The following is an 11,018-nucleotide window of genomic DNA, read 5'->3' as shown; positions in this document are numbered from 1 at the left end:
CCACTGCCAGGAGGGGTGGTGGTGGGGAGAACCCAGGCGTCCGGGGCTGCCCCGCCCCCCGGGAGGACCCAGGCATCCGGGGCCCCCCCGCCCCGCGCCCCCCCGCCGGGAGGACCCAGGCGTCCGGGCCCGCCGAACCTTTGCCCATATATAGTCCCGGCCCGCAGCCGCGCGCCCGCCGCGCTGCGACACCTTATAAGGGCTCGTGGCGGGGCCGGGGGCGGCGGGGCCCCTCCGAGCCCCCCCGGGCCGCCCAGAGCCCCCCCGGGCCCCCCGGGTTAACCCTTCCCGCCCTGCGGCCCGCGGGGCGTCTGCGGGGAGAAACTGAGGCACGGCAGGGGGGACCCAGGCGTCCGGGACCATATCACCCCCCGCAGAGGGGACCCAGGCGTCCGGGTGCCCATCACCCCCCGCAGAGGGGACCCAGGCGTCCGGGAGCATATCACCCCCCGCAGAGGGGACCCAGGAGTCCGGGTGCCCATCACCCCCCGCAGAGGGGACCCAGGCGTCCGGGAGCATATCACCCCCCGCAGAGGGGACCCAGGCGTCCGGGTGCCCATCACCCCCCGCAGAGGGGACCCAGGAGTCCGGGTGCCCATCACCCCCCGCAGAGGGGACCCAGGCGTCCGAGTGCGCATCACCGCCGCGGAGGGGACCCAGGCGTGCGGGGCAGCACCAGGGACAGCGCCAGGTCCTGCCCCCGCCCCCCGCCCGCTCCGGCCGGTCCTGCCCCCCCGCCCCGCCCGGTTCTGTCCCCCCGATTCTGTCCCGCCCGCGTCGGTTCTGTCCCCCCCGGTTCTGTCCTCCCGGGTTCGGCTCCCCCCGGTCCGGTTCTGTCCCCCCCGGCTCCCCCCGGTTCCGTTCGTTCCGCCCACCTTGTTCTTCACCTCGGCCGACAGCCCGTAGGCCGGACCGCGGTTGAAGTTCGCGTTGGACATGGGGTCGGTGGGGGGTCCCGGTTCAGGGGTTCCCGGGGGGGCTCGGGGGGTCCCGGCGGGTCGGTCGGTGCCGGTTCGGGGGGTCCCGGGTCGGTCGGTCCCGGTGGGATCGGTCGGTCCGTCCCGGGTCGCTCGTCCCGGTCCCGACCCGGCGCCGCCGCCACTTTTAAAAGTCGCGGAGCCCCCCCGGGCCGGGGCCGCGCGCGGCCAATCCGCGCCGCCCGCCGCGCTGACGTCACCGCGGGGCGGGTGATGGCGTCATTTTTTCCACATTTAGCGGGGGGGATCCCGAGGGGGCGGGGGAGCCCCGGGCCGCCCCCCTGCCCCCCCCAGCTCCCCTCCCCCCATCCCTGCTCTCCCCCCCAGCCCTCTCTCCTCCCCGGACGCCTGGGTCCCCCCGAACGCCTGGGTCCCCCTAGTCCGGAGGGGGGGGGGCGGGGCGGTCCCGGTGCCGTCAGCGGATCGGACTCCGGGGGTGGGGGGGGACGGGGACGGTTCGTCACGGGCGGGGAATGCGGCCCCCGTCACCCACTCCCTCCCACTCCGGGAGCGCGTCCCATGGACCCGGGGGAACCCAGGAGTTCTGAGGGGACCCAGGAGTCCTGAGGGGACCCAGGAGTTCGGCGAGCGGGGGCAACGCAGGCGTCCCAGGGACCCGGGGCGGGGGGGGCGAACCGAGGAGTTGGGGGACCCAGGCGTCCGGGGGCCGGCGCTGCCATTTCCATTTATAGCAGCTGCTGCAGCTCTGACGTCACAGTGCCCCGTGTGACGTCACCGCGAACCCGGGCTGTGTGTGTGTCCCCCCTGTGCCCGGCGTCCCCGTCCCGACGTCATCGCGTATTCCCGGCTCTGACGTCACGCGGAACCCCGGCTGTGAACTCACCCGCGGGGCCCCTGTGACGTCACGGGGAACCCCTCCGAGCCCCGCCCCCCACACCGCCAATCACCGCCCCGGGCCCCGCCCCCAGGCCAGAGGCGCGCGGCGATTGGCCCCGCCGCAGGCCCCGCCCCGCCCGTCCCGAGCGGCCGCCCAGCGGGGTCGCGGCGAATGGCGGCGCCCGCGGAGTGGAGGGATCCCACGGTCCGGCCGTGACCTCCGACCCTCTGACCTCCGGCCATGAGGCTGCGCTGGGCGCGCGCGCTGCCCCGGGGGCTCTGGGGGGTCACACAGGTGCGGGGGAGGGGACACGGGGGGACACGGGTCGCGGGGGGACGCGGGGTCACGTGGGGTCACGTGGGGGTCACGGCGGCCCCGCTCCCCGCTGCCCTCCCCCGTTCTCCCGCAGGCCGCCCGGAGCCTCCGGCAGCGCCCGGCGGGAAACCCGGCCTGGGGGGACCCCTCCGGTGACCCCGGCGACCCCCACGGTGACCCCGGCGACCCCCCCGGCGCCGCCCCCGGGGACCCCCCCGGCGCCGCCGCGTTCGAGGCCGCGCTGTCGGCGCTGGAGGCGGCCCCGGGGCGGCGCGGGCGGCTGGAGCTGGTGGAGGCGGCGCTGGCGGCGATGCCGGCGCTGGGGGTGGCGCGGGAGCGGCGCTGTACCACCGCTGCTGCGGCTGCTGCCGCGCGGGCCCTGGCTGCCCCGGGGGCCGCTGCAGCGCCTGCTCGGGCCCTTCCCGCGCCAGCAGGAGTGCGGGCTGCGGCTGCTGGAGCAGATGGAGCGGCACGGTGAGCCCGGGCCCTGCGCCGCGGCCCCGGACGCCTGGGTCCCCGAACGCCCTGTCCCCCGGACGCCTGGGTCCCCGAACGCCCTGTCCCCCGGACGCCTGGGTCCCCGAACACCCTGTCCCCGGACGCCTGGGTCCCGAACACCTGTCCCCCGGACGCCTGGGTCCCCGAACGCCCTGTCCCCGGACGCCTGGGTCCCCGAACACCCTGTCCCCGGACGCCTGGGTCCCCGAACACCCTGTCCCCGGACGCCTGGGTCCCCGAACACCCTGTCCCCCGGACGCCTGGGTCCCCGAACGCCCTGTCCCCCGGATGCCTGGGTCCCCGAACGCCATGTCCCCGGACGCCTGGGTCCCCGAACACCCTGTCCCCCGGACGCCTGGGTCCCCGAACACCCTGTCCCCCGGACGCCTGGGTCCCTGAACGCCCTGTCCCCCGGACGCCTGGGTCCCCGAACGCCCTGTCCCCGGACGCCCTGGGTCCCCGAACGCCCTGTCCCCCGGGATGCCTGGGTCCCCGAACGCCCTGTCCCCCGGATGCCTGGGTCCCGAACACCCTGTCACCCGGACGCCTGGGTCCCCGAACACCCTGTCACCCGGACGCCTGGGTCCCCCGAACGCCCTGTCCCCCGGACGCCTGGGTCCCCGAACGCCGTGTCCCCCGGATGCCTGGGTCCCCGAACGCCGTGTCCCCGGACGCCTGGGTCCCCGAACACCCTGTCACCCGGATGCCTGGGTCCCTGAACGCCCTGTCCCCCGGACGCCTGGTCCCTGAACCACCCTGTCCCCCGGACTCCTGGGTCCCCGAATGCCATGTCCCCTGGACTCCTGGGTCCTGAACACCCTGTCCCCCGGACGCCTGGGTCCCGAACACCATGTCCCCGGACGCCTGGGTCCCCGAACACCCTGTCCCCAGACGCCTGGGTCCCCTCAACCCCGTGTCCCCGGACTCCTGGGTCCCCCTGAGCCCCTGGGGAGAAGTCACCGGTTCCCTGGGGAGGGGGCTCCTGGGACACCTGGTCTCCCCTCAGCTCCTGGGTCCCCTGGGAGGGGTCACTGGTTCCCTGCGGAGGGGCGGCTGTATGCCTGGGTTCCTCCCGGACGCCTGGGTCCGCTGAACGCCGTGTCCCCCGGACGCCTGGGTCCGTCAGGTGTGATGCCGGACGCCGAGACGCGGTTCCTGCTGCTCGGGATCTTCGGGCCGCGCAGCCGCCCCGTGCGGAAGTGCCAGCGGCTGCTGTACTGGTTGCCCCGCGCGCGGCACCTGGACCCCCACCCGCTGCCCCCCCGTGCTGCCCCCCGCCCGGGCTGCCCATCGCCCGCCTGGCGCTGCGGCGCATCGCCAGCGACCCCGACGCGCGGATCACCGTGTTCCAGGTGCGGCGGGACGGGGACGGGGGCGCCCCGGGGGACAGAGGGATGTGGGACACAGGATGTCCCCGGTGTTGCTGGGGGGCTGGTGACCCCCATGTCCCCCCGCAGGAGCCGGTGCCAGATGAGGGGGGTGACGAAGGTTCCGTCCAGCCCTTCATCGTGGGTGAGTGATGGGGGGGGGCTCCTGGGGGCCCCTGAGGGGGTCCTGCGTGTTGTGGGGGTTTCCATTTCTGGCCTCTCGTGTTTGGGGAGACCCAGCGTTGTGGGGCTGGCGACGCTGGCCTGTGCAAGGGACCCAGGCATTCCGAGGACCCCTGTGGTGGTGGGTGGGGGTCCCCGGGGTATTTATTTTGGGGTGTCCCCCACAGGCTCCCAGGAGCCCCACCAGCGGGAGCTCCTGGCCCAGCACGGCCCAGCCCTGGGGATGTTGGGGTCCCTGTCAGTTTTGGGGTGCTGTTTTTGTCCCCAGGTGCACAAAGCCCGGACCAGCAGGAGCTGCTGGCCCAGCACAACCCGGCCCGGCCCGTGTTCGTGGAGGGGCCGTTCCCCATCTGGCTGCGCGGCCACCGGCTCCAGTACCACGTGCTGAGGGGGACCCGCCGGGACCCTCCCTGGGGGTGAGAGGGGGGACGAGGGGACCCAGGGGAGGGGGGGTGATGGGGGGACCCACCAGGGCCCCCCGAGGGTGAGAAGAGGACCAGGATGGGAACGGGGGGTCCCAGGGGACGTGGGGGACCTGTGGGACCCCCCTGCCCTCCAGGCCGAGCCTCCCGACCCCGAGCGCAGCCTGTACTACCCGCTGAGCCTGGACCTGGACCTGGAGCGCGGGCCCCTGGGACGATGACGAGTTCGATGTGGATGAGGGTATGGGGGCGGGCGAGGGGGTGGGGCGGGGCCGGGTGGCGGGGCGGGGCCAGGTGTGGGGCAGGCTGGGTGGTGGCGGGGCCAGGGGGTGGGGCGGGGGGCAGGCGGCAGGCGGGGCCAGGGTGGGGCAGGGCGGGGCCAGGGGTGAGGCGGGGCCAGGCGGTAGGCGGGGCCAGGTGTGGGGCAGGGCTGGGCGGTGGGCGGGGCCAGAGGGTGGGGCGGGGTCAGGTGTGGGGCAGGCCGGTGGTGGGCGGGGCCAGGCAGGGGGCAGGGCCGGGCGGGGCAGGGCAGGGCGTGTCCGCAGCCCCGCCCTGCCCTCACAGTGCTCGAGGGCCCCGTGTTCGCGCTCTGCATGGCGGGCGCGGGCGACCGGCGCACGTTGGGCCGCTGGATCGCGGGGCTGCAGCAGGACAACCCGGTGCTTGGACAGACGCCCGTCGTGTTCCGCCTGGGGGGCGGGGACCCCTCCGTGACCCCCCGGGGCTCCGACTGCGGGCAGGGCCCCCCCAGCCCCCCGTGCTGGAGCCTCCGCGGAAATAAAGGAACCGACACCAGTTTGGGGTTATTTGTGTCGTTTTGGGGTATTTAGTGTCGTTTTGGTGATAAGTGTCATTTCTGGGGTGACCTGTGTTGGGTTCAGGATGATTAGTGTTGAGTTTGGGATGTTTAGTGTCAGGTTGGGGTGATCTGTGTCGGGTTTGGGGGCGCAGAGCCCGGGGCCGCTACAGGGAGGCGCTCCGCGGAGAGCGGGCACCCCGGGCTCCGCGCATGCGCACGGGCCGTCCTGACGCGCCCTGGGCGGGGCCTGGCGGAAGCGCGCGCGCACGCTCCCTGGCTGCCAGCCGCCCTCCCCCGCGCATGGGCAGTGTACCGCGCCCTCGCGTCACACGGCGCCTCCAGCCGCCGCGGCGGTGGCGTCATCATCGCGCGCCGCGGGGCGCGGGGCGGCGGGCCCGGCATGAGCGCGGCCGAGCGGGGCCCGGGCGGCGGGTCCGGGGGGCCCGGGGGCCCGGGGGCGGCCCCGCCGGTGAGCCCGTGGGCGGGCGGAAGGCGCGGGGGCGGCCGCGGCTGACGGAGTCGGACCGGGCGCGGCGGCGGCTGGAGTCGCGGAAGAAGTACGACGTGCGGCGGGTGTACCTGGGCGAGGCGCACGGGCCCTGGGTCGACCTGCGGCGCCGCAGCGGCTGGAGCGACGCGAAGCTCGCGGCCTATCTGCTGGGGCTGGAGCGGGGGCAGCGCGCCGGGCGGCGCGGGTGAGCGGGGCCGGGGAGCGGGAGGGACCGGGCGGTGCGGGTGAGCGGGGCCGGGGAGCGGGAGGGACCGGGGGAACGGGAGGGACCGGGGGAACCGGGCGGCGCGGGTGAGCGGGGCCGGGGAGCGGGAGGGACCGGGGGACCGGGCGGCGTGGGGAGCGGGGCCGGGGAGCGGGAGGGACCGGGGGAACCGGGCGGCGCGGGGGCGGGGCCGGGGAGCGGGAGGGACCGGGGGAACCGGGCGGCGCGGGGGGCGGGGCCGGGGGTAACGGGGACCCCGGGGGACTGGGGGTTTGTCCCGGTTTGACCGCCCGCTCGCCCCCTCTCTCCACAGGAAGCCGTGGAACAAATCCCCAAAATGCCCAAGCGGAAGAAAAGTGAGTGCTGGGGGGAGGGGGCGAGGGGGCAGGACCCCCCGGGCCGGGTCTGTGGGCTCTGGGGTGTCAGGCTCTCCCCAGGGTGGGGTCTGGGGGCGGTCCATGGGGCTCTGGGGGGTCTATGGGCTCTGGGGCGTCAGGCTCCCCACTTTGGGGGTGTCTGTGGGCTCTGGGGCGTCAGGCTCTCCCCAGGGCGGGGTCTGGGGGCGGTCCGTGGGGCTCTGGGGGTCTATGGGCTCTGGGGCGTCAGGCTCTCCCCAGGGCGGGGTCTGTGGGCTCTGGGGCGTCAGGCTCTCCCCAGGGTGGGGTCTGGGGCGGTCGTGGGGCTCTGGGGGGTCTGTGGCTCTGGGGGTGTCAGGCTCCCCCCAGGGCGGCGGCGCAACGTGAACTGCCTGCGGCACGCGGCGCTGTGGTACCAGGACCACCGCGGGCGCTGCCCGGCCGAGCCGCGGCTGGCGGAGCTGGAGCCGGCGCTGGGGCTCAGCAGCACGGCCGTGTGGCAGTGCGAGCGCGGACACCGCTACTTCCAGGACCTGCACCCGCCGCGCACCCAGAGCGACAGTGACAGCGACAGCGGGGGGGACAGCGGTGAGCGGGCGGGCCGGGACAGCGGCGAGGGGACAGGACACCGGCAGCGGGGGGGGGACAGGGACGGCGCTGGGGGACAGGACAGCGAGGCGGGCAGAGGGGACAGCAGTGACCGTAAAGGGACAGTGACAGTGCAGGGGGCGGTGACAGTGAGCAGGGAGTGTGGGGGGGGCAGGGATGCTGGGGGGCTGACAGTGATGGTGAGGGTGGACAGTGAAGGTGACGGTGGCGGGGGGGGACAGCAGTGACAGTGAGGGGGGACCAGCGGTGGTGGGGAGCCTGGCCTGGGGGTGGGGGGTGCAGGGGACACCTCAGGGGTTCTCCTTTGGGGCTGGGGATTCCTTTGTGGGGGGTGCCCCTTGTGGGGGGTTCCTCTTTGGGGCTCCCTTCCCTCCGGTTCCCAGCCCCCCCATCTCTCCCTCAGGCAGCAGCAGCAGCTCCAGCTCAGAGGCTGCACCCAGGGGGGCCCCCCCAGCAGCGGGGGGTGCGGAAGGGCCAGGTCAACCCCCAAGTGGGGGGCGGGGGGCAGCACTGGAGGCTGTGCTGTGTGTGGGGCTGGGCCCCCCCGTCCCGCTGGGCCCCCCCCTGCTCATCCTGGCCACCCCCCCGTTCGAGGCACTGGGGGGGCTGCAGCTGGACGTGGGAGGGGCCGAGCTGCCCTGCGCGCTGCTGGACGGGGGGGGCGCCCTCCCCTCGGGGCCCCCCCCCCCCAAAACAGGTACAGGGAGTGGGGGTCACAGGGACTGGGGGTGGGGGGGGGTCACGGGGATGGGGAGGGTTTGGGGGGTCACAGGGACTGGGGGTGGGGGGGGGTCACGGGGATGGGGAGGGTTTCGGGGGTGTGTCACAGTCGTCCCCCCAGAGGAGCAGCAGGAGGTGCCGGGGCTGAAGCAGGAGGAGCCGCCGGTTCCCACGGTCGAGCCCCCCCCGGAGCCCCCCCAGGACCCCCTTCCCGAGGAGGACGGGTTGACCATTGTCTACGAGATCCCGCGGGAGCCGCTCAGGTTGGCTGGGGAGAGTTTGGGGTGTCCCTGGGGAAGTGGGGGGGCCGGGGGGGTACCTACAGGTTTTGGGGGTGTCATTGGGGGTTCAGGGGGTCATGGGGGAACCTGGGGGCCAGGGGCTGTTCTGGGGGGTTTGTTCTGGGGGGCCGTTTGGGGTTTGGGGCTCTTCAGGCACATTAAGGGGGCTGGATGAATCCTTCCCGTGCTGAGGGGGGGTCTCGCCCCTCTCCCCTCCCCCGTGCAGGCGGCGCAGCCGGCGGGGCCGCGCCCCTCCCCCGCCCTCTGGGGGGCTCCCGGAGCCCATTGGTGATGCCCCCCCCCCAAAACGGGGACGGTTCCGCAGCAGCTGCCAGGTACAAACCCCCCAACACCCCCTGTGCTCCCTGAGACCCCCAAACACCCTCTGTACCCCTTGCCCCCCCGACAGCCCCTGTGTCTTCTCCCTGCCCCCCCATGTTCCCTTGTGTCCCCCCAGAACCCCCTCACCGCCCTCCGGGCTCGGTGCAGCACAGGGGACGGACACGGGGGTATCCCTGGGGGTGTGCCCACGGTTGTCCCCTCAATTGTCCCCAGGCCTCTCGGAGGAGCTTACAGCTGCGCCGGCAAATGCTCGTGGCCTCGGGTGAGTCCCCAGCGTCCCCCAGTGTCCCTCAACGATGTCCCCGTGTCCCTCAACGATGTCCCCATGTCCCCAGGCACACGCGAGTTCCCCTGCGACACCTGCGGGAAATCGTTCAAGCGCAAAAACCACCTGGATGTTCATAGACGGACACACAGCGGAGAGACCCCCGTGGAGTGAGTGGGGACATGGGGACGCAGAGACCCCGGGGGAGTGAGTGGGGACACGGGGACGCAGAGACCCCCGGGGAGTGAGTGGGGACACGGGGACGCAGAGACCCCTGTGTAGCGAGTGGGGATGCTGGAGACCCCCCTGCAGTGAGGGGGTGGCACAGGCGCCCCCTGACCCGCTGTCCCCCCCAGGTGCCAGCTCTGTGGATTCCGCTGCCGCCAACGCGCGTCGCTGACGTGGCACATGCGGCACCATGGGGGGGCCGGGGGGAGCGGAGGGCCTCCCCCCCTGCCCTGCCCTCGCTGCCCCCGCTGCTTCCGGACCCCCCAGGGCCTCAAGTTCCACACGCTCAAGAGCCACCGTGAGCCACCCCCCGAGTCCCCCCCGCAGCACCTTGGGGACCCCTGACCCCCCTGGCACCCTGCGCTTAGTGACACCCCATCCCCCCTGCGCCCCTTTGTCCTTGGGCCCCCTTCTCTGTTATTTATTTCCTGTTGCCCCCCCGAGGTGTGTGGGACTGGGGGGGCCGTGGGGCCCCTGTTTTTGTCTTGGGGGAGGGTGACCTGTTGGGCCCCCCCCACTCTATTAAAGTGATGGATTTTACCGCTGTCTCTGTTCTCTGGCGGGCGGGGTCAGGGGGCGGGGCGCTGTTTGGGGTCACAGCCCCGTCCCCCCCAGTGCTGAATGGGGCGGTCCAGGAGGGGCTACGGGCAGAGTCTATAGGGGCTGGGGGACACCCCGAGGAGGTTGTGGGGACCCCCTCCATGAGAGCCAAGGACAGTGAGGACCCCCCGGGGCCACAGCAACACCGGGGGGACCCCCAGAGATCCTCCCCCAGGACACCGAGGGGGCCCCCAGAGATCCTCCCCCGGGACACCGGGGGGACCCCCAGAGATCCTCCCCCGGGACAGCGAGGGGTTTTTCCTGTTGCGCTCTCTCTTGCACAATGAGGGGACATTTGTCACGTTTTAGCCCCTTCTGCATGACAAGAGGGAGACAGAATGCTAAGTAACACGTTGTTCAGAAGCCGAGAGCTCAGATGTATTGTTGGTAAGAAACTAGATTATAACTAACGTCGTCAAATATTTCCTACTGTAGATGTATGTCAAACTTTTCAAAAATTGTAACGCGTATCTAAGAATTATGTGAATATAAGTGATGCAAGAGCGCCCAGTCGTTGGAGCTTTTTTGCCAGCGTCGCTTTCTCTGTGCCGTGAAGAAAATCCCGCGCGGTTGATCCCGCTCGCTGCTCAGGAGATTCCGCGTCTGGGGCCGTGGACCGGGGAAGAACGTTTGCGAGTTGGAGGACGCTACAAGATATTCCACGTGGAAGCCGGAGAAGAGGCAAATTGGCTGCCAGTGGAGTTGTGTTCCGTGCAGTCCTCAGTTTAGGACGTTCAGTTTGTCCTTCCAGAAAAGGAGCCGTCATGGGTAGGACTGAGAGAGGCTTTGAAGTGCGTGATCAGAATTGAGGCCAGATTGCACTTGCCGTTGCTGCTGTCGGTCTTGGCTTTCACTGGTTTCCCCACGGCTCCCGAGTGTTTGGGAGCTCGGAGTGGGCATGTATTTTCCCCAAAGAGGGGCCGTGCTTAAAAATGACTTTGTTTCCTCAGAGAAGTGCAGGTCCGTGTGTGTAAGACAGACAGAAACCCCAGCCTAGTCAAGTTCTGAGTGTGTGTCTGTCAGACGGCTGCTTTACGTTGCCGAGTTCACAGCTGTGCAATTGTAATGGCGAAGGGCAGTGCAGACGGAAGGGTTTTCCTGCTGTGGGGACCCACCCGCCCCCATTTCAGCGTAAAGCAGAGGAGCGCGGTTTGTTGTTTCCTTTAAACGCGGCTGCTGGAAGCCGCGCGGCCAAGGGGCGTGGGGGGGCCCGGCAGAGCAGGCGGGTGAGGATCCAGAGCGGGCCAATCAGATGGCTCGGGAGGGCTGGAGGGGCGGAGCGCTGATAGGCGGGGAGAATGGCAAGTGATGTGCGTAGGCAGCCAATGAGGTTGCCGGAGGGGCGGGCGTTGAGGTGTCCGTACTGCGCATGCCCAAATTGCGCAGTCCTCAGTCAGGTCCGACGTGAGGCGGGCACCTGGGCGCGGACCGCGGAAGGCGCATCCAATAGGAGCACGGCGCGGTGGGGTGGAAAGCAGCCAATCAGAGCGCGTCGACTCAAT

At 72.1% G+C, this 11,018-nt stretch overlaps 1 protein-coding gene and 1 pseudogene across 2 annotated transcripts; both read left to right on the top strand.

The window, feature by feature from the left end:
• The first annotated feature begins 1,985 nt into the window (after window positions 1-1,985).
• Window positions 1,986-5,430, top strand: LOC309452472 (evolutionarily conserved signaling intermediate in Toll pathway, mitochondrial-like; annotated as a pseudogene). The gene is made up of 7 exons (XR_014186714.1): window positions 1,986-2,109; window positions 2,225-2,604; window positions 3,755-3,980; window positions 4,086-4,140; window positions 4,447-4,594; window positions 4,738-4,841; window positions 5,165-5,430. The product of XR_014186714.1 is annotated as an evolutionarily conserved signaling intermediate in Toll pathway, mitochondrial-like (transcript).
• A 369-nt stretch (window positions 5,431-5,799) lies between these two features.
• On the top strand, window positions 5,800-9,456 carry ZNF653 (zinc finger protein 653; the record flags this gene model as incomplete). Its single annotated transcript, XM_082077110.1, is given in 11 exon segments — window positions 5,800-5,844; window positions 5,847-6,094; window positions 6,429-6,435; window positions 6,441-6,471; window positions 6,841-7,059; window positions 7,484-7,777; window positions 7,922-8,063; window positions 8,308-8,416; window positions 8,637-8,685; window positions 8,759-8,858; window positions 9,045-9,456. Coding segments are annotated over 11 exon segments (1,461 nt in total). The 3' UTR covers window positions 9,262-9,456.
• Between the last annotated feature and the right edge of the window lie 1,562 nt (window positions 9,457-11,018).

Source organism: Streptopelia decaocto, assembly GCF_964273445.1.
Source record: "Streptopelia decaocto genome assembly, contig: HAP1_SCAFFOLD_301, whole genome shotgun sequence".
Classification (NCBI taxonomy): Eukaryota; Metazoa; Chordata; class Aves; order Columbiformes; family Columbidae; genus Streptopelia; species Streptopelia decaocto.
The sequence above is the reverse complement of the archived record's forward strand: the minus strand, read 5'-3'. Positions and strand labels throughout refer to the sequence as shown.